This window comes from Aotus nancymaae, unplaced genomic scaffold (assembly GCF_030222135.1).
Source record: "Aotus nancymaae isolate 86718 unplaced genomic scaffold, 86718_ANA_hifiasm-v0.15.2.pri h1tg000058l, whole genome shotgun sequence".
In the NCBI taxonomy this organism is placed as follows: Eukaryota; Metazoa; Chordata; class Mammalia; order Primates; family Aotidae; genus Aotus; species Aotus nancymaae.
The window spans coordinates 2,849,231-2,872,838 of NW_026988472.1; the positions used below are offsets into that span (position 1 = coordinate 2,849,231).

General features: G+C 37.9%; 1 protein-coding gene across 6 annotated transcripts in view; it reads right to left on the reverse strand.

Moving 5' to 3' along the window:
- The window catches only part of FAAH2 (fatty acid amide hydrolase 2), a 395,527-nt gene that overhangs the window by 96,215 nt on the left and 275,704 nt on the right, over positions 1 to 23,608 (reverse strand). For 5 of the 6 annotated variants that reach the window (XM_064364306.1, XM_012440368.2, XM_012440371.2 and 2 more), the window contains one exon: positions 12,835 to 12,954. The exons of the other annotated variant lie outside the window; for it this stretch is intronic. In XM_064364306.1, the coding sequence (XP_064220376.1) occupies positions 12,835 to 12,954 (120 nt within the window). The remainder of the gene's footprint in view (positions 1 to 12,834; positions 12,955 to 23,608) is intronic. 6 annotated transcript variants of the gene reach the window in all.

Here is a 23,608-nt window from a genome sequence, read left to right on the forward strand (position 1 = left end):
TTTTGTTGATCTTTTCAAACAACCAGCTCCTGGATTTATTGATTTTTTTGAAGGGATTTTCGTGTCTCTATCTCCTTCCATTCTGCTTTGATCTTAGTTATTTCTTGTCTCCTGCTGGGTTTTGAGTTTTTCTGATCTTGCTCCTCTAGCTCTTTCAATTTTGACGATAGAGTGTCAATTTTAGATCTCTCCTTGCTTCTCATGTGGGTATTCATTGCTATATATTTTCCTCTAGAGACCGCTTTAAATGTGTCCCAGAGATTCTGGTATGTGGTGTCTTCATTCTCATTGGTTTCAAAGAATATCTTTATTTCTTCCTTCATTTCATTATTTATCCAGTCAACATTCAAGAGTAAGTTATTCAGTTTCCATGAAGCTGTGCAGTTCTGGGTTGGTTTCTGAATTCTGAGTTCTAACTTGATTGCAGTGTGGTCTGAGAGACTGTTCGTTATGGCTTCCATTCTTTTGCATTTGCTGAGGAGAGATTTACTTCCAATTATGTGGTCAGTTTTATAGTAGGTGTGATGTGGTGCTGAGAAAAATGTATATTCTGTGGATTTGGGGTGGAGAGTTCTGTAAATGTGTATTAGGTTTGCTTGGTCCAGGTCTGAGTTCAAGTCCTGGATATCCTTGTTAATTTTCTGTCTGGTTTATTTGTCTAATATTGATAATGAGGTGTTGAAATCTCCCACTATTATTGTGCAGGAGTCTAAGTCTCTTTGTAAGTCATTAAGAACTTGCCTTATGTATCTGGGTGCTCCTGTATTAGGTGCATATATATTTAGGATAGTTAGCTCTTCTTCTTGCATTGATCATTTTACCATTATGCAATGTCCTTCTTTGTCTCTTTTGATCTTTGTTGCTTTAAAGTCTATTTTATCAGAGATGAGAATTGCAACTCCTGCTTTTTTTTGCTCTCCATTTGCTTGTTAAATCTTCCTCCATCCCTTTATTTTGAGCCTTTGTGTATCCTTGCATGTGAGATGGGTTTCCTGTATACAGCACACTGATGGGTTTTGGCTTTTTATCCAATTTGCCAGTCTGTGTCTTTTGATTGGGGCATTTAGTCCATTTACATTTAGGGTTAATATTGTTATGTGTGAATTTGATACTGCTGTTTTGATGCTAGCTGGCTGTTTAGCCCGTTGGTTGATGCAGATTCTTCATTGCGTTGATGCTCTTTACCATTTCATGTGTTTTTGGAGTGGCTGGTACTGGTTGTTCTTTTCTATGTGTAATGCCTCTTTCAGAAGCTCTTGTAAAGCTGGTCTGGTGGTGATGAAATCTCTGAGTACTTGCTTGTTCACAAAGGATTTTATTTTTCCTTCACTTATGAAGCTTAGTTTGGCTGGATATGAAATTCTGGGTTGAAAGTTCTTTTCTTTAAGGATGTTGAATATCGGCCCCCACTCTCTTCTGGCTTGTAGGGTTTCTGCTGAGAGATCTGCTGTGAGTCTGATGGGCTTCCCTTTGTGGGTAACCCGACCTTCATCTCTGGCTGCCCTTAGTATTTTCTCCTTCATTTCAACCCTGGTGAATCTGAAGATTATGTGCCTTGGGGTTGCTCTTCTTGAGGAATATCTTTGTGGTGTTCTCTGTATTTCCTGGACTTGAATATTTGCCTACCTTGCTAGGTTGGGGATAATATCCCCAGGTTGCTTTCTTGGATAATATCCTGAAGAGTATTTTCCAGCTTGGATTCATTCTCTTCGTCACATTCAGATACACCTATCAAACATAGATTAGGTCTTTTCATATAGTCCCATATTTCTTGTTGACTTTGTTCATTCCTTTTTACCCTGTTTTGTCTAATCTTGCCTTCTCATTTTATTTCATTGAATTGATCTTTGACCTCTGATATCCTTTCTTCTGCTTGGTCAATTCGGTTGTTGATACTTGTGCATGCTTCATGAAGTTCTCGTGTTGTTTTTCAACTCCATCAATTCACTTATATTCCTCTCTAAGTTGTCCATTGTCATTAGCATTTTGTCAAATCTTTTTTCAAGGTTCTTAGTTTCTTTGCATTGGGTTAGAACATGTTCTTTTAGCTCATGGAAGTTTCTTATTACCCACTTTCTGAAGGCTGATTCTGTCAATTCATCACACACATTCTCCATCCAGTCTTTTCCCTTGCTGGTGAGTAGTTGTGATCCCTTGTAGGAGGAGAGGTGTTCTGGTTTCAGGTGTTTTCATCCTTTTTGCGCTGGTTTTTTTCCATCTTTGTGGATTTATCCACCTGTTGGCTTTGTAGTTGTTGACTTTCTTATTGGGTCTCTGAGTGGACGTCCTGTTTGTTGTTGATGAAGTTATTTCTGTTTCTTAGTTTTCCTTTTAACTGTCTGGCCTCTCTGCTGTAGGACTGCTGAGGTCCACTCCAGGCCCTGCTTGCCTGGGGATCACTTGCAGCAGCTGCCAAACAGTAAAGGTTGCTACCAGTTTCTTCTTCTGCTTTGTCCCAGGATACCTGCCAAATGTCAGTCTGAGCTCTCCTTTATGAGGTGTCTCTTTGGATATATGGGGGTGAGGGAGCTGCTTGAGGAAACAGTCTGTCCTTTATTTTATCTCAGTTGCTGAGCCATGAGCCCTGTTGTTCATTCAGAGCTGCTGGGCTGGTAAATTTAAGTCTGTAGCAGCAGGACTCATAAACCCCCTTTTTTTTCCCCAGGTGTTCTGTCCCAGGGAGTTAGGGCTTTATGAGTTTCTGCTGTGCTGCCGCCTTTTTTTTTTTCTTCAGGGCTGCCCTGCCCACAAGGAGGCAGCCTAGTCACTCTCAGCCTGCAGAGGCTTTGCTGAGATGCTGTGGGCTCCGCCCAGCTGCCGTGTGAACTTCCCTGCAGTCCTGTTTATATGGGTGTAGTTAGAACTGCTTCCACTATGTTTGCCCGCCTCTGTAATGAGGGACTCTCTCTGTAATGGTGGATTGCCTCGGCAACAGCAGATTGCCTCGGCAACAGCAGGTTGCCTCAGCAATGGCAGGCTGCCTCAGTAATGGCAGACGCCCCTCCCCCACAGAGCTGGACAGTCCCAGGTTCAGCTGTGCTTGCTGTGAAACTCTCAACTCTGAGCATTTCCAGTTGCTCTTTTTTTGTTTTTGTTTTTGTTTTTGTGGGGGTGGGATCAGCCGACCCTGATCACCTGGCTCAGAGCCTTTTGTTTTTTAGTTGAACGGTCGGCTCTCTCCCAGGTGTCCTGGTCACCTGTTGAATAGGTACCGGGATCTGTGTGATTTCCTGTGCGGTGACCCACTGCGCCAGCTGAAGCCGTGGCTCTGAGATTTGTGGCACTTTTTTTGCCTGGGAATCTCCTGGCCTGGCTCCCTGTTTCAGCTCCCCTTGCTGGCTAAGTGGGAACACAGTCCCGTTTACTCTGCACTGGGAACCGCTGCGCCCAGGTGCAGGCAAAGCAGCCGCGCCAGCCAAAAGAGCCACCCTGGTGACGCGTGGGGCTCCTCCGCCTGGGAATCTCCTGGTCTGTGGGAAATAAAAATCCATCTGCAAATGCAGTGTCCACTCACCCTCTGCGCTTTCACTCAGAGCTGCAATCCTGAGCTGTATCTTACCGGCCATCTTGGAACTCCCTCAACATTCTTAAAGAAATGAATTTTCAACCCAGAATTTCATGTCCCACAAAACTAAGCATGATAAGCAAAAGAGTAATAAAATCCTTTCTAGACAAGCAAATGCTGAGAGATTTTTTCACCACTAGCCCTGCCTTACAAGATCTGAAGGAAACACTAAATGTGGAAGGGAAAAACTGGTACCAATCAGTGCAGAAACATATCAAAAGAAACTGCATCAACTAACAGATAAAATAATCAGCTAACATTATAATGACAGGATCAAACTCACACATAACAACATTAACCTTAAATGTAAATGGGCTAAATGCTGCAATTTAAGGACACAGACTGACAAATTGGATAAAGAGTCAAGACCCATCAGTGTGCTATATTCAGGGGACCCATCTCATGCACAAAGACACACATAGGCTAAATATAAAGAGATGGAGGGAAATTTATCAAGCAAATGGAAAGCAAAAGAAAAGGTGTGTTGCAATTCCACTCTCTGATAAAACAGACTTTAAACCAATGAAGATCAAAAAAAGAAAAATAAAGAAGGGCATCACATAATGGTAAAGGGATCAATGCAACAAGAAGAGCTAACTATCCTAAATATAAATATGCACCCAATACAGGAGCACCCAGAGTCATAAAGCACGTTCTTAAAGATGTACAAAGAGACTTGGACTCTCACACGATATTAGTGTAAGATTTTAACACCCAGCTCTCAATTAAACAAATCAATGAGACAGAAAATTAACAAGGATGTTCAGGACTCAAAGTCAGTTCTGGATCAAGTGGACTTAATAGATATAACTCTCTACCCCAAATCAACAGAATATACGTTTTTTTCTCAGCACCACATCTCACTTATTCTAAAATTGATCACATAATTGGTAGTAAAACACTCCTCAGTAAATGAAATAGAATGGAAATACAACAAACAGCCTCTCAGACCACAGTGCAATGAAGTTAGAATTCGGGATTAAGAAACTCACTAAAAACTAAACACCTAAATGGAAACTGAACCACCTGCTCCTGAATAACTACTTGGTAAAAAATGAAATTGAAGTAGAAATAAATAAGTTATTTGAAACCAACGAGAACAAAGAAACTACATACCAGAATCTGTGACACAGCTAAAGCAGTGTATAGAGGGAAATTTATAGCACTAAATACTCAAAAGAGAAAACAGGGAAAGTCTAAAATCGAGAGCCTAACAGCACAATTAAAAGAGCTAGAGAAGCAAGAGCAAACAAATTCAAAAGCTAGTAGAAGACAAGAAATATCTAAGATCAGAGAAGAACTGAAAGAGATAGAGACAGGAAAAACCCTTCAAAAAAATCAATGAATTCAGGACCTGGTTTCTTGAAAAGATTAACAAAATAGGTAGACTGCTAGCCAGACTAATAAAGAATAAAAGAGAAAAGAATCAAATAAACACAAAAAATGATAATGGGGACATCACCACTGATCCCACAGAAATACAAATTACCATCAGAGAATACTCTAAACACCTCTATGCAAATAAACCAGAAAATCTAGAAAAAAATGGATACATTTCTGGACACATGCAATCTCCCAAGACTAAAACATGAAGTATTCAAATCCATGAATAGACCAACAAACAGTTTTCAAACTGAGGCAGTAATTAATAGCCTAACAACTAAAAAAAGCCCAGGAGCAGATGGATTCATAGCTGAATTACACCAGAGGTACAAAGAAAAGGTGGTACCATTCCTTCTGAAACTACTCCAAAAAATAAAAATGAGGGACTCCTCCCTCGTTGATTTTATGAGGTATCATTCTGATACCAAAACCTTGCAGGAACACAAGAAAAGAAAATTTTAGGTCAATATCCCTGATGAATGTCGATGCAAAAGTCCTAGGTAAAATACTGGCAAACTGAATCCAGCGGCACATCAAGAAGCTTATCCACTGAAATCAAGTCAGCTTCATCCCTGGGATGCACGGCTGGTACAACATACACAAATCAATAATGTAATCCATCACATAAAGGAAACCAATGGCAAAAACCACATGATTACCTCAATAGACACACAAACGACCTCCATGTTTAATAAATGGTGTTGGGAAAACTGACTAGCAATGTGCAGAAAGCAGAAACTTGACTCCTACCTGTCACCTTACACTAAAATTAACTCCAGATGGATTAAAGATTTAAACATAAAACCTAACACCATAAAAACATTAGAAGAAAATGTAGGCAAAACCATCCAGGACACAGGCATAGGCAAGGACTTCATGACTAAAACACCAAAAGCAATGGCAATAAAAGCTAAGATAGACAAATGGGATCTAATTAAAATTCAGAGCTTCTGTACAGCAAAAGAAACCATCATTAGAGTGAATCAGCAACCAACAGAATGGGAAAACATTTTTTCAATCTATCCATCTGACAAAGGGCTAATATCCAGAATCTACAAAGAACTAAAACAGATTTACAAGAAAAAAACAAACAAGCCCATGAAAAAGTGGGCAAAGGATATGAACAGACACTTTACAAAAGAAGACATCTATGAGGCCAACAAACATATAAAAAAATGTTCATCATCACTGGTCATTAGAGAAATGCATATCAAAACCACATTGAGATATCATCTCATGCCTGTTAGAATGGTGATCATTAAAAAATCTGGAGAGACCAGATGCTGGAGAGGATGTGGAGAAATAGTTACACTCTTAAACACAGTTGGCAGGAGTGTAAATTAGTTCAACCACTGTGGAAGACAGTGTGGTCATTTCTCAAGGACCAAGAAATAGAAATTCCATTTGACCCAGCAATCCCATTACTGGGTGTATACTCAAAGAACTATAAATCATTCTACTGTAAAGACATATGCACATGTTTGTTCATTGCAGCCCTGTGTACAATAGCAAAGATGTGGAACCAACCCAAATGCCCATCAATGATAGACTGGACAAAGAAAATGTGGCACATATACACCATGGAATACTATGCAGCCATAAAAAACGATGAGTTTGTTGTCTTTGTAGGGACTTGGCTGAATCTGGAAACCATCTTTCTCAGCAAACTGACATAAGAACAGGAAACCAAACACTGCATCTTCTCACTCATAGGTGGGTGTTAACAATGAAAACACGTGGACTCAAGGAGAGGAGCATCACACACTGGGGGCAGTTGAGGGGGTGTAGGGAGAGACAGCGGGGGGTAGGGGGAGGGGTGGGTGAGAAGGGATAACATGAGGGGAAATGCCAGATATAGTATGCACCTAGAGTTAAATAAATAAATTTTTTTAAAACTCTCCAAAACTAGATATTGATGGAATGCATCTCAAAATAATAAGACCTATTTATGACAAACCCACGGCCAAAACCATACTGATTGCACAAAAATTGGAAGCATTCCCTTTGAAAACCTTCACAAGACAAGGATGCCCTTTCTCACCACTCTTATTCAACATAATATTGGAAGTTCCGGTCAGGATAATCAGGCAGCAGAAAAAATAAAGGGCATTCGAATAGAAAGAGAGGAGGTCAAATTGTCTCCATTTGCAGATGACATGATTGCATATGTAGAAAACCCCATTGTCTCAGCCTGAAATCTTCTTAAGCTGATAAGCAACTTCAGCAAACTCTCAGGATACAAAATCAATGTGCAAAAATCACAAGCATCACAATTGCTACAAACAGAATAAAATACCTAGGAAGACAACTTACAAAGGATATGAGGGACCTGTTCAAGGAGAACTACAAACCACTGCTCAAGAAAATAAGAGAGGACACAAACAAATGGAGAAACATTCCATGCTCATGGATAGGAAAAATCAATATTGTGAAAATAGACATACTGCCCAAAGTAATTTATAGATTCAATACTATCCCCATCAAGCTTCCATTAATTTTCTTCACAGCATTAGAAAAGAACTTTTTTAAATTTCCTGCAGAACCAAAAAAGAGCCTGTATAGCCAAGACAATTCTAAGCAAAAGAACAAAGCTGGAGCCATCACGCTACCTAACTTGAAATTATACTACAAGGTTACTGTAATCAAAACATCATGGTACTGGTACCAAAACAGTTATATAGACCAATGAAAAAGAACAGAGTCTTCATAAATAACAATACACATCTACAAGCATCTGACCTTTGACAAACCTGACAAAAACAAGCAATGAGGAAAAGATTCCCTATTTAATATATGGTATTGGGAAAACTGGCTACCCAAATGCAGAAATCTGAAAGTGGACCCCTTCATTACACTTTATACAAAAATTAACATAAGCTGGATTAAAGACTTAAACATAAGACCTAAAACCATAAAAACCCTAGAAGAAAACTTAAACTAAAAACCTTCTGCACAGAAAAAGAAACTATTCTCAGAGTGAACAGGCAACCTACAGAAAGAGACAATTTTTGCAGTCTTTCCATCTGACAAAGGGTAACATCCATAGTCTACAAGGAAATTTAACAAATTTACAAGAAAAAAAATAAGCAACCCCATCAAAACATGGGTGAAGTGTATGAACAGACACTTCTCCAAAGAAGACATTTACGCAGCCAATAAACATATGAAAGAAATCTCATCATCACTGGTTATTAGAGAAATGCAAATCAAAACCACAATGAGATGCCATCTCATGCCAATTAGAATGGCGATCATTAAAATGTATAGATACAACAGATAATGGAGAGGATGTGGAGAAATAAGAACACTTTTACACTGTTGGTTGTGGTGTAAATTAGTTTAACCATTGTGGAAGACAGTGTGGCAATTCCTCAAGGTTCTAGAACCAGAATTACCATATAATCTAGCAATGTAATATATTGGTATAATATATTACTTGGTATATACTCAAAGGATTACAAGTTATTCTACTATAAAGACACATGCACACATATGTTTATTGCAGCACTATTTAAAGTAGTAGTCTTGGAACCAACTCAAATGTCCATCAATGAAAGACTGAATAAAGAAGATATGGCACATATACACCATGAAATACTATGCAGTCATTAAAAAAAATGAGTTCATGTCCTTTGCAGGGAAATGGATGAAGCTGGAAACCATCATTCTCAGCAAACTATCAAAGGAACAGAAAACCAAACACCACACGTTCTCACTCATAAGTTGGAGTTGAACAATGAAACAATGAGAACACATGGACACAGGGAGGGGAACATCACACATTGGGGCCTGTCAGGAGATGGGAAGCTAGGGGAGGGTTAACATTAGGAGAAATACCTAATGTAGATGATGGTTTGATGGGTGTAGCAAACCACTATGGCACATGTATGCAAAGCTGCACGTTCTGCACATGTATCCCAGAAATTAAAGTATAATAAAAAAAAAAAAGAAAATCAGTGCATCAAACAGATATCTGCACTCATGTATGTGTTTATTGCAGCACTTTTCACAATAGCCAAGATGTAAAATCAACCTAAGTGTCCATCAGTAGATGAATGGGTAAAGAATATGTTGTACATATATACAATTCATTATTATTCAGCCATCAATAATAATAGAATCTTGTCATTTGTAACAATATGAATGGAACTAGAGGTCATTATGTTAAGTGAAATAAACCAGACACAAAAAAACATATAATGCATGGTCTCATTGAAATTTGAGAGCTAAAGAAAACCCTTATGGAAATAAAAAGTAGAATGGTGATTACCAGAGACTGGGAAGGGTAGCTGGGGAAGGGGGATTAATTGAGAATAACTGATTCACAATAGCCACAAAGAGAATAAATATCTAGGAAAAGAGCTAACCAGGGAGGTAAAATATCTCTACAATGATAATTAGAAAACTCTGCTAAAAGAAATCAGAGATGACACAAACAAATGGAAAAACATTCTATGATCATGGATAAAAAGAATCAACATCATTAAAATGGCCATACTGCCCAAAGCAATTTATAGGTTCAATACTATTCTCATCAAACTACCAATGTTACTTTTCAGAGAATTAGAAAATAACTATTTTTAAATTCACATGGAATCAATAGAGTTTGAATAGCCAAGGCAACCCTAAGCAAAAAAAAACAAAGCTGATCCAACTTCAAACTATACTATAAGGCTATAGTAACTATATTGTGGCTATATTACTTGATCTAACTTCAGATTATATTACAGGGCTACAGTAACTAAAATAGCATGATACTGGTACAAAAACAGACATATAGGCCAATGGGAAAGAATACAGAGCTCAGAAATATTGCCAAACATCTACAGTCCTCTGATCATAAGCAAACTCAATAAAAGCAAGCAATAAAGAAAGAAATCCCTATTCAATATATGGTGCTTGGAAAACTTGCTAGATATATGCAGAAGGTTAAAATTGGACCACTTCCTTATACCATACACACACACACACACACACACAAAGAAAACCCTCCAGATGAATTAAATGTTTGAATGTAAAACTTACAGCTATAAAATCCCTGAAAAATAACCTAGGAAAAACCATTATGGATGTAGACTTGGAACAGGTTTTAGAATGAGGAGGCTAAAAGCAATTATAAGAAAAAATTTGACAAATGACCAAGTAACAAATTGACTGAAAAGCAAAAGAAACTACCCACAGAGTAAACAGGCAACCTATAGAATGGGAGAAAATATTTGCAAACTATGCATCTGACAAAGATTTAATAGAAGAATCTATAAGGAACTTAAAAATCAACACAAAAGAAAACAAACAACTCCATTAAAATGTGAACAAATTACCTGAATAGACACTTTCCAAAGTTCAACACATGGCCAATAAGAATATAAAAATGCTCAATATCACTAATCACTAGAGACATGCAAATCAAAACCACAATGAGATACTATCTCACACCAGTTAAAATGGCTATTATTAAAGTGAGAACAATAACAGATGGTGGTGAGGTTGTAGAGGAAAGGAAATGCTTATGTGCTTATACACAGCTGGGAATGTTAAGTTTTGCCAGCCATTGTGCAAAGTGGTTTGGTGATTTCCCAAATAACTTAAAACAGAATTACCATTAGGTCCGTCAATCTCATTATTAGGTATATACCCAAAGAAATATAAATTTTTCTACCATAAAGACACGTGCACATGTATGTTCATTACAGCACTATTCACAATAGCAAAGACATGCAATCAACTGCAATGTCCATCAGTGGTATACTGGAAAAAGAAAAAGAAATACTAGGCAGCCATAAAAATATATGAGATCAAGTCCTTTGCAGCAACATGGATGGAGCTGGTTGCCATTATCCTAAGCAAACGAACACAAGGACAGAAAACCAAATACTGCATGTTCTCACTTATAAGTGGCAGTTAAACATTGAGTATATATGGACACAAAGAAGGTAGCAATAGACACCAGGGCCTATTTAAGGGCAGAGGATGGGAGGAGGGTGAGGATCGCAAACTATCAGGTACTCTGCTGATTACCTGGGTGATGACATAATCCGTACACAAAACCCATGCACCACACAATTTCTTTATATAACAAACCTACACATGTACTCCTGAATCTAAAATAAAGGTGAAAAAAGGAGGATATGTTAACATGCAAATGCACAAGAAACTGCAAGAGAAGTGGGGATAATTATTGAGTAGAAAATAAAAGGAATAATATTTAGTACTTCGTAGCACAAATGGGTAACTATAGTTTAAAGTACATTATTGTATTTATAAGACAACTAAGAGGGTGGAATTGGAATGTCACAACACAAAAAAATAATAAATGTTTAAGCTGATGTATACCCCAATTACACTGATTTCATCATTACACATTGTATGTACGTGTCAAAACATCTCATACATTCCATAAACACATACAACTGTTATATCGTCACAAAAATTAAAAATTTAAAATTAGGTCTGTAATAAAAAAGCATCCACAATGACATAAGAAGTATGGTTTAGAAAATAGCAACATCCGTTTTCCCCTTTAAAAACTTCAAGTACTAATCATACAGTATACCCATTTTAAGCAATTATTAATAAGCAACATGGTAAAGTGGGTATGACCATCATCTCTAAATCAGTAGTCATAATTCAAAGTAAGAAGAGAACAGATTTTTCCCTCCTCTTTATCTTTTTTTCAGATTTGATATTACAGGACCAATTATGACAGTTGGCATGTATGTTAACGTTTCATCCAAATTATAAGAGCTTGTTTTCTGGAAGCAAACTCAAAATAAACATTTTGTTTTTTATTTTTGCTTTAGTTTTGATCTAAAGTTATGATTATAAACTTTCATGTCAGAGCCAAACATCCTCATTTTGTGAATTTTTATAAACTTTTTGTTCTGTGAGATTTCCAAAGTGTTTCTACAAAGAAAACTGGCTATTTGAAAAAATAAAAAAGTGACTGATTATTTTATTTAAGGTAGAGGGGATCATGTGAGTTTTGCCTATGGAAGGGCTACTGTATGTGAGACACTTTATTAAAAATATTCTTAATCCACAAAATAAAACTGTAACATGGGTATCAATAACTTAATTTTACATATGAGTAAACTGCAGAATAGCTAAGTAGATTGCCCAAAATAATAAAACCAGGAGGTAGCCTGCACTTTGAATTTGGATATGTCATGCTCTAACACAAACATTCCCATTGGCATAAAACATGCCTACATTCACAAAAGTTAAATTCTTCAGAATTTTGAATTTATCTCATATTTCTCAAAGTGTTCATATTTAAAGTCTTCAGCATGCCTGAAAAAAACCTGGCCTAAGGGAAGCTTCTTTTACAAGTACCTGTATCAGCTTCTAATTATAACAGATGTGAAGAGGAAGGGAAAAATAAACAGGAGATGGGCAGATAGCTCTGTACATGTATTTATAAAACATCTCAGAGAGAAGGTAAAGCTGGCACTTGACAACTGAAGTTACCTAGTCACTTTAGGCTTTATTAAAACCTACATGTTTTGAGTACCTAGAATACAACATACTAAGATTAGCTTTATTCTCTTATGCCCTTGTCCATGCCATGGTTTCCCCTTTGCCTGGCATAATCTTTATCTCTTCTCTAACTGGTTAATGCTTCCAAATCATTCAAGATTTGAGAGACAGAAATTCCTCCACAAAAAAGCCTTCACTGACTTCCATATAGGAGTGGCCAAATTCTCTGTGATCACACAACCATATATGCATATACCAGCAAAGCATTCACCAAACTGTGCTTTCTTTAAATATTTTACTTATTATTCCCATGAGTTTCTTTTCCCTACACTTCTAACATATGGCCCACAATAGAAGCTCAATGAATGTTTACACAAAGCAAATGTAAGGAAAGAAAGAAGCAAACATACCTTTCCATCATGTCCCTTTGCTGACATCATTGCGATCCACAACTGAAAAGAGTACTTCATTTTCGTGAGTTTAACATGCTGAACTGAGGCTCCTAGAATAGTTTCAAGGTGAACCACAACCTTATAAAAAAAAAAAAAGATAGAGAAACAGACAAATATTGATGAGAAGAGGAGATACTACTGAAGAGTAACATCAGCAAGATGGCAGACCAGGAAGATCCAGGTCTTCATTGCCCCATGGAAACATCAAAAGACAAATAAAAACAAAGTAAAACAGCCTGCAATATATATAGAAAAGTGGCTTTTGTGAGAACTCTAGAACAAGCTGAGAAGCTGCAGCAACCAAGGAAATGTCTATTAAAAAAAAAACTACACTCAAAATGCTAGGAAATTTTTACGTCATTTCTGCTTGCTCTTGTCCCATTCCCTCTCTGACACAGTTATAAACATTACTAAAGCCAGTTATAAACATACAAAAATTAAAAAGAACTCTACAAACCAATATCACAGATAAATAGACATGTGAAAAGTCTCAACAAAATTTTAACTAACTGAATGCCACATCACATCAAAAAGATAATACATCATGATCAAGTTGGTTTTATGCCAGAGATGAAAGGATGGTTCAACATACACAAATCAATAAAAGTAATTCACCACATAAACGGAATTAAAAGCAAAATCCACATGATCATCTTCACAGGTACAGAAAATCATTAATAGAATTTAGCATGACTTCATTATAAAAACCCTTTAAAAACTAGTCATAGAGGAAACATACCTCAAACTTATAAAAAAAAATATATAACAAGCCCATAGCCAACCTTATACTGAATGGGGAAAAGTTGAAAGTATTCCTTCTAAGACCTGAAAGAAGACAAAAAAGCCCACTTTCAATACTCCTTTTTAATGTAATACTGGCAGTTGTAGCCAGGGCAATCAGGCAAGAGAAAAAATAAAAGACATCTGAATTTAAAAAGAAGTCAAATTATGTCTGTTTGCTGATGATATGACCTTATATATAGAAAATTCTAAAGACTCCACCCAAAGGACTCCTAGATTTGGTTAATGAATTCAGTAAAATCTCAGGACACAAAATCAATGTACAAAAATGAGTAGCATTTCTATTAACTAATAATAATCAAGCTTAGAACCAAATAAAGGAGTCAGTTTGTTACCATTTACAATAGCTACAAAAATAAAATACCTAGGAATGCATTTAACCAAAGAGGTGAAAAATATCTACAAGGAAAACTATCAAACACTGATTAAAGGAATTGGAGATGACAAAAATAAATTGAAAAACATCTTATGCTCATGAATCAGAATAATTAATATCATTAAAATGTCCATAGTGTTGAAAGCAATCTACAGATTCAAAGCAATTCTCTTCAAAATACCAAAGTAATTTTTCACAGAGTTAGGAAACAATAATAAAATTCATACGAAACCACAAAAGAGCTTGTGTAGACAAAGCAATCCTAAGCAAAAGGAACTAAGTTGGCTGCATCACACTACCTACTTCAAATTATACTACAAAGCTACAGAAATTACAGCAGCATGGTATTGGTATAAAAATAGACACATGGGATTGAGAGAGATCCAAGATGGCTGATGATTAGCAGCTTGGGCACGTACCTCCCAGTGAAAGCACAAAGAACGAGAGGACGCCACACTTTCAGACGAATATTAGTTGCTCATGGACCAGGAGATTCCCAGTGGAGGAGCACCACGGGTCGCCAGGGCGACTCTTGTGGCCGGCGTGGCGGTTTTGCTGGTGCCTTAGCACGCCAGTTCTTGGTGCAGAGTCCGGAGATTCCCGGGCAGAAAAGCACCATCAATCTTAACACTGCTGTTTTGGCCGGCTCAGTGGATTGCTCAGATTTCGGCAGAGGGAATCAACAAGTTGGACGTCAGAGACCCAGTTAGAAAGTCGGTAATTATAAAGACGACAGACGGACAAATATATAATGAAGGGAAGAAACCAGCGTAAAAAGGTAGAGAATACTCAAAATCAGAATGCCTCTCCCTCTACAGGGGATTGCAATTCCTCATCAGTAACGGAACAAGGCTTAATAGATTACACGGGTGTTCCAATAACAGAAGCAGGTTTCCAAACGTGGGTGATAAGAAACTTCTGTGAATTAAAAGAACTTGTTCTAACCCAATGCAAAGAAACTAAGAACCTTGAAAAAAGGTTTGACGAAATGTTAATGAGAATGGACAATTTAGAGAAGAATATAAGTGAATTGATGGAGCTGAAAAACACAACACGAGAACTTCGCGAAGCATGCACAAGTTTAAACAGTCGAATTGATCAAGCAGAAGAAAGGATATCAGAAGTCGAGGGCCAGCTCAGTGAAATGAAACGAGAAGACAAGAATGCAGAAAAAAGGATGAAAAGGAATGAGCAAAGTCTCCAGGAAATATGGGACTATGTGAAAAGACCTAATTTATGTTTGATAGGTGTACCTGAATGTGATGAAGAGAATGAATCCAAGTTGGAAAATACTCTTCAGAATATCACTCAGGAAAATTTTCCCAACCTGGCAAGGCAGGGTAATATTCAACTCCAGGTAATTCAGAGAACACCACAAAGATATTCTTCAAGAAGACCAACCCCAAGGCACATAATCGCCAGATTTATTAGGGTTGAAATGAAAGAGAAAATACTAAGGGCAGCCAGAGAGAAAGGTCAGGTTACCCATAAAGGGAAACCTATCAGACTTACAGCAGATCTCTCAGCAGAAACCCTACAAGCCAGAAAAGAGTGGGGACCAATATTTAACATCCTTAAAGAAAAGAACTTTCAACCCAGAATTTCCTATCCAGCCAAACTAAGCTTTATGAGTGAAGGAAAAATTAAATCTTTTGCGAACAAACAAGTACTTAGAGAGTTCACCACCACCAGGCCTGCTTTACAAGAGCTTCTGAAAGAAGCACTATACATATAAAGGAACAACCAATATCAGCCTTTCCAAAAATATATCAAAAAGCAAAGAACTTTAACACAATAAAAAATTTACATCAACTAATGGGCAAAACAGCCAGCTAGCATCAAACGCCGGTATTAAACTTATATATATTTTAATTGGATAAAAAGCCAAAACCCATCAGTATGCTGCATCCGGGCCCATCTTACATGCAACAATACACAAAGACTCAGAGAGAAGGAGGAAGATTTACCAATCAAACAGAGAGTAAAAATAAACTAATAAACAAAAAGCAGGAGATGCAATTCTCACCTCTGATAAAGTAGACTTTAAAGCAACAAAGATCAAAAGAGGCGAGGAATGACATTACATAATGGCAAAAGGATCAATGCAACAAGAAGAGCTAACGATTCTATAGATCAACGAGATAGAAAATTAACAAGGATATTCAGAACTTGAACTTGGACCCGGAACAAGTAAACTTAATAAACATTTATAGAACTCTCCACTTCAAATACACAAAACATACATTACCACCTCACACCTATTCCAAAGGTGACTATATAATTGGAAGTAAATCACTCCTCAGTAATCGCATAGCATTTCATAGGTTTAAATTAAATATTGGTTGGCTGTTTGTTATCTTCTTCCCTTATTCCTTCCTGACTACATCATTAAGTATAATTATCAGTATAAAAGAGGTTTTCAATACCCATTACTAAATTGCATTCTAGCCTGAGCAAGAAAGCAATACTTCCATTCTCTCTCCCTCTTTCTTTTCCTTCTCCCTCCTCCCCATTCTCTCTCTCTCTTTCTCTTCCTTTTTCCTCCTTCCTATTCTCTCTCTCTCTTTCTCTTTAAAAAAAAAAAAAAAAAAAAAATAGACACATGGGGGGAAGGATCCAAGATGGCCAATTAGGAGCAGCTCAGGATTGCAGCTGCCAGCAAAAGCACATAGGGTGAGTGGACACTGCATTTCTAGACAGATTTTTATTGCCCACAGACCAGGAGATTCCCAGGCACAGAAGCCCCATGGGTCGCCAGCACAGCTGTTTTGACTGGTGTGGATGTTTCGGCCAGTGTGGCTGTCTTGGCCGGTGCCCCGGTGCAGAAGTTCTCCATACAAAATACATGGATCTGGGCACTGTTTTAGCTAGCAATTGGAGCTCCGGGAAGACAGAATCACCCATTCAACTGATAGAAAAGGGGACTGAAACAGGGAACCAGGACAAGACATTTCGGGGCAAAAAAGTGCCAGGAATCTCAGCGCAGCTGTTTCAGCTGTCACAGGTGCAGTGGGTCACCACATGGAAAATAACACAGATCCTGGCACATTTTCAACAGGCGACTGGAAGACCTGGGCGTCAGTGAACTGATCAACTAAAAAAAAAAAAGGCTCTGAGGCAGGGAGCCAGGTGATCAGGCTCAGCTGGTCCCACTCCCACAAAAAAACAGCAATCTGAAACGCTCTGAATTGAGAGTTTCACAGCAAGCATGGCTGAACCTGGGATGGTCCAGCTCTGTGGGGGAGGGGCGTCTGCCATTACTGAGGCACTCCACCACTATGGAGGTATTCTGCTATTGCTGAGGCAGCCCACCATTGTGGAGGCAGCCTGCCATTACAGAGATAGTCCACCATTACAGAGGTGGGCTGCCATTGCTGAGGCAGTTCTACCTATACCCGTATAAACAGGAATGCAGGGAAGTTCACAGGGCAGCAGGGCAGAGCCCACAGCAGCTCAGCAAAGCCTCTGTGGCAGACAGTGACTAGGCTGCCTCCTCGCTGGGCAGGGCAGCCCTGAAAAAAGGCAGCAGCACAACAAAAACTCATAAATAAATCCCTAACTCCCTGGGACAGAGAACCTGGGGAAAAAAAGGAGGGGTTTATGAGTTCTGCTGCAGCAGACTAAAACATACCTGCCCAGCAGCTCTGAATGAACAGAGAGCTCACAGCTCAGGACTTGAGCTCCTATAAAGGACAGACTGTCTCCTCAAGCAGCTCCCTGACCCCCGAATATCCAAAGAGTCACCTCATAAAGGAGCACTCAGACTGACATCTGGCGGGTATCCTTCTGGGACAACGATAGCAGGAGAACAAACTGTCAGCAACCCTTACTGTTCTGCAGCCACTGATTCCCTGAATAGAAAGATAACAAGTTCTGAAGTTAAGGCAGCAAGTAATAGTCTATCAACCAAAAAAAGTCCAGGACCAGAAGGGTTCACAGCTGAATTCTACCAGAAGTACAGAGGAGCTGGTGTCATTCCTTCTGAAACTATTCCAAACAGCAGAAAAAAAAGGAATCCTCCCCAACTCATTTTATGAGGCAATCATCATCGTGATAAAAAAAACCTGGCAGAGACACAACAAGAAAAAGTAAATTTCAGGCCAATATCTTTGATGAACATTGATGAGAAAATTCTCAATAAAATACCAGCAAACCAAATCAAACAGCCAACTAGCATCAAAATGGCAGGATCAAATTCACACATAACAATATTAACCCTAAATGTAAATGGGCTAAATGCCACAATCAAAAGACACAGACTGACAAATTGGATAAAAAGCCAAAACCCATTGGTGTGCTGTATCCAGGAAACCCATCTCACATGCACTGATACACAAAGGCTCAAAACAAAGGGATGGGGGAAGATTTACCAATCAAATGGAGAGCAAAAAAAAAGCAGAAGTTGCAATCCTAGTCTTTGATAAAATAGGCTTTAAACCAAGAAAGATCAAAAGAGACAAAGAAGGGCATTACATAATGGTAAAAGGATCAAAGCAACAAGAAGAGCTAATGATCCTAAATATATATGCACCCAATACAGGAGCACCCAGATACAAAAGACAAGTTCTTAATGACTTACCAAGAGACTTAGACTCCCACACAATAATAGTGGGAGACTTTAACACCCTATCATGAATATTAGACAGATCAATAAGACAGAAAATTAACAAGGATATCCAGGACTTGAACTCAGACCTGGACCAAGCAAACCTAATAGACATTTACAGATCTCTCCACCCCAAATCCACAGAATATACATTCTTCTCAGCACCACATCACACCTACTCTAAAATTGACAACATAAATGGAAGTAAATCACTCCTCAGCAAATGCAAAAGAACGGAAATCATAACAAACAGTCTCTCAGACCACAGTGCAATCAAGTTAGAACTCAGAATTCAGAAACTAACTCAGAACCGCACAGCTTCATGGAAACTGAACTACTGGCTCTTGATTGTTGACTGGATAACAAGGAAATGAAGGCAGAAATAAAGACGTTCTTCGAAATCAACAAGAGTGAAGACACAACATGACAGAATCTCTGCGACACATATAAAGCAGTGTCTAGAGGAACACATACATCAATAAATGCCCACATGAGAACAAAGGAAAGATCTAAAATCGACACTCTATCGTCAAAATTGAAAGAACCAGACTAGAAAGACCAAAAAAACTCAAAACCTAGCAGAAGACAAGAAAAAACTAAGATCAGAGGCAGAACTGAAAGAGATAGAGACACAAAATACCCTTCAAATAATCAATAAATCCAGGAGCTGGTTTCTCGAAAATATCAACAAAATAGACAGACCACTAGCCAGATTAATAAAAAAGAAAAGAGAGAATAATCAAATCGATGCAATAAAAAATGATAAAGGGGATATCACCACAGATTCCACAGAAATGCAAACCATCACCTGAGATTATTACAAATATCTCTGCACATAAACTAGTAAAACTGGAAGAAATGGATAAATTCCTGGACACTTGCATCCTCCAAAGCCTAAACCAGGAAGAAGCTGAAACCCTGAATAGACCGATAACAAGGTCTGAAGTTGAGGCAGCAATTAAGAGCCTACCCATCAAAAAAAGCCCACGTACAGAAAGATTCACAGTCGAATTCTAAAGAGGAGCTGGAACCATTCCTTCTGAAACTATTCCAAACAATGCAAAAAGAGGGAATCCTTCCAAAATCATTTTATGAGACCAACATTATCCTGATACCAGAACCTGGCAGAGACTAAGCAAGAAAAAAACCTTCAGGCCAATATCCATGATGAACATAGATGCAAAAATCTTCAATAAAATACTGGCAAACCAATTGCAACAGTACATCAAAAAGCGTATCCACTATGATCAAGTAGGATTCATCCCAGGGATTCAAGGTTGCTTCAACATACACAAGTCCATAAACGTAATTCACCACATAAACAGAACCAAAGACAAAAACCACATGATTATCTCAATTGATGCAGAGAAGGTCTTTGAGAAAATGGAACAGAGCTTTATGCTGAAAAACCTCAATAAACTAGGTATTCACGGAACGTATCTCAAAATAATAAAAGCTATTTATGTCCAACCAACAGCCAATATCATACTGAATGGGCAGAAACTGGAAGCATTCCCTCTCTCACCACTCTTATTCAATATACTACTGGAATTTCTAGCCAGAGCAATCAGGCAAGGAAAAGAAATAAAGAGTATTCAATGAGGAAAGGAGAAAGGAAAATTGTCTCTATTTGCAGACGACATGATTGTACATCTAGACGACCCCATCATCTCAGCCCAGAATCACGTGAACCTGATAAGCAACTTCAGCAAAGTCTCAGGATACAAAATCAACGTACAAAAATCACAAATATTACTATACACCAACAACAGACATAAAGAGAGCCACATCAAGAATGAACTGCTATTCACAATTGCTACAAAGAGAATAAAATTCCTGGGAATACAACTAACAAAGGATGTAAAGGACCTCTTCAAGGAGAACTGCAAACCACTGCTCAAGGAAATAAGAGAAAACATAAACAGATGGAGAAACATTCCATGCTCATTGTTAGGAAGAATCAATATCGTGAAAATGGCCATACTGCCCAAAGTAATTTACAGATTCAACGCTATCCCCATCAAGCTACCAATGTCCTTCTTCGCAGAACTGGAAAAAACCACCTTAAACTTCATGTGGAACCAAAAGACGGCCCTCATAGCCAAGTCAATTCTAAGCAAAAAAAACAAAGCAGGAGACATCACACTACCGGACTTCAAACTGTACTACAAAGCTACAGTAATCAAAACAGCATGATACTCGTACGAAAACAGAGATATAAACCAATGGAGCAGAACAGAGGACGTGGAGGCTACACCACACATCTATGACCATCTGATCTTTGACAAACCTGATAAAAACACGCAATGGTGAAAGGAGTCCCTGTTTAATAAATTATGTTGGGAAAACTGGCTAGCAATGTGCAGAAAGCAGAAACTGTACCCTTTACTGACACCTTACTCCAAAATTAACTCCAGATGGATTAAAGACTTAAACATAAGACCTAACACCATAAAAACTCTAGAAAAAAACCTAGGCAAAACCATTCAGGACATAGGTGTAGGCAAGGACTTCATGACCAAAACATCAAAACCATTGGCAACAAAAGTCAAAATAGACAGATGGGACCTAATCAAACTCCACAGCTTCTGCATAGTAAAAGTTACAGTCATTAGAGTGAATCAGCAACGAACAGAATGGGAAAAAATATTTGCAATCTACCCATCTGACAAAGGGCTAATATCCAGAATCTGCAAAGAACTATAACAGATTTACAAGAAAAAACAAACTAGCCCATTCAAAAGTGTTCAAAGGACATGAACAGACACTTTACAAAAGAAGACATACAGGAGGCCAACAAACGTATGAAAAAATGCTCATCATCACTAGTCATTAGAGAAATGCAAATCAAAACTACATTGAGATACCACCTCACCCCAGTTAGAATGGCGATCATTAAAAAATCTGGAGACAACAGATGCTGGAGAGGATGTGGAGAAATAGGAGCACTTTTACACTGTTGGGGAGAGTGTAAATTAGTTCAACCATTGTGGAAGACCGTGTGGTGATTCCTCAAGGACCTAGAAATAGAAATTCCATTTGACCCAGCAATCCCATTACTAGGTATATATCCAAAGGATTATAAATCGTTCTACTATAAGGACACATGCACACGAATGTTCGTTATAGCACTGTTTACAATAGCAAAGACCTGGAACCAACCCAAATGCCTATCGATGATAGACTGGACAGGGAAAGTGTGGCACATATACACCATGGTATACTATGCAGCAATCAAAAATGATGAGTTCGCGTCCTTTGCAGGGACATGGATGAACCTGGAAACCATCATTCTCAGCAAGCTGACACAAGAACACAAAATCAAACATCGCATGTTCTCACTCATAGGCGGGTTTTGAACAGTGAGAACACATGGACACAGGGAGGGGAGCATCACACACTCGGGTCTGTCTGGGGGAAATAATGGAGGGACAGCAGGGGGTGGGGAGTTGGGGAGAGATAGTATGGGAGAAATGCCAGATGTAGGTGATGGGGAGGAAGGCAGCACATCACACTGCCATGTGTTTACCTATGCAACAATCTTGCATGTTCTTCACATGTACCCCAAAACCTAAAATGCAATAAAAAAAATAAAAAAATGGACACATAGATCAAAAGAATAGAAGAGAGAACCCAGACATTAAGCCACCTACATACATCAACTGATCATCAATAAAATCAAGAAAAGATAGACTGTAAAAAGGACACTCTAATCAAAAAGTGTCCTCGGAAAACTGGATAGCCATATGTAGAAGAATAAATATAGACCTGTATCTCTCACCATATACAAAATTTATCACAAATGGATTACAGGCTTAAGTGTAAAACCAAAAGTATAAAAATACAGGAAGAAAACAGGAAAAACTATTGTGAACATTGGTTTTGGCCAACACTTCATGATAAAGACCATAAAAACAAATGTACAAAACCAAAAATAGACAAATGCCCTTAGTTAAACTAAAGTGCTTCTTTACAACAAAAGAAATTATCAACGCAGTAAACAGACATATTGTAGAATGGAATGAAATATTTACAAACAATACATCCAATAAAATATTTATATCTAGATTCCACTAAGAACTCAGACAGCTTACCAACAACAAAAACAAATAATCCTGCTAAAATGTAGGCAAATGACATAAACAGACTTTTTCAAAAGACATACAAATGGCCAAGAAACATATGAAAAGCTACTTGACATTACTAATTAATAAAATTCAAATTAAACCTCTGATGAGCTCTGTTACACCACAGTCACTACTATTCAAAAGTCAAAAAATAACAGATGTTGGTGAGTATGAGAAAAGGGAACACTCATAAACTTTGGTGGGAATATAAATTAGTATAACTTGTAATGAATACAGTATATATGTATCTCAATGAATTAAAAATAGAACTACCATTCTGTGTAACAATTCCACTACTGGTTATCTATCCAAAGGGAAAGAAATTGTTATACAAAATGATACCTACACTCATCTGTTTATAGCAGCATTATCCACAATAGCAAAGATATAGAATCAATTAAAGTGTCAATCAATGAATTATTGGATAAAGAAAGCATGATGTATATATACAATGGATTGTACTCAGCCATTAAAAAAAGAAAATCTTTTTTTTTCCCCCAGCATCATTGATGGAACTAGAGGCCATTGTCTCAAGTGAAATGGTTTGGAAACAGAATAGCAAATACAACATATTTTCACTTATAAGTGAAAGTTAAATAATGTATAGAAGTGAAGATAGGGAGTGAAATAATAGACATTGAAGACTCAAAAGGATGGGAGGGATCAGAGGGATTGAACGATGAGAAATTTCTTAGTGGTTAAAATGTACATTATTTGATTGATGGCTACACTGAGACTCCAGACTTCACCATTATGCAATATATCCATGTAACAAAACTACTTCCTCCTAAATTATAAATATTTAAAAAACAATAAACACCT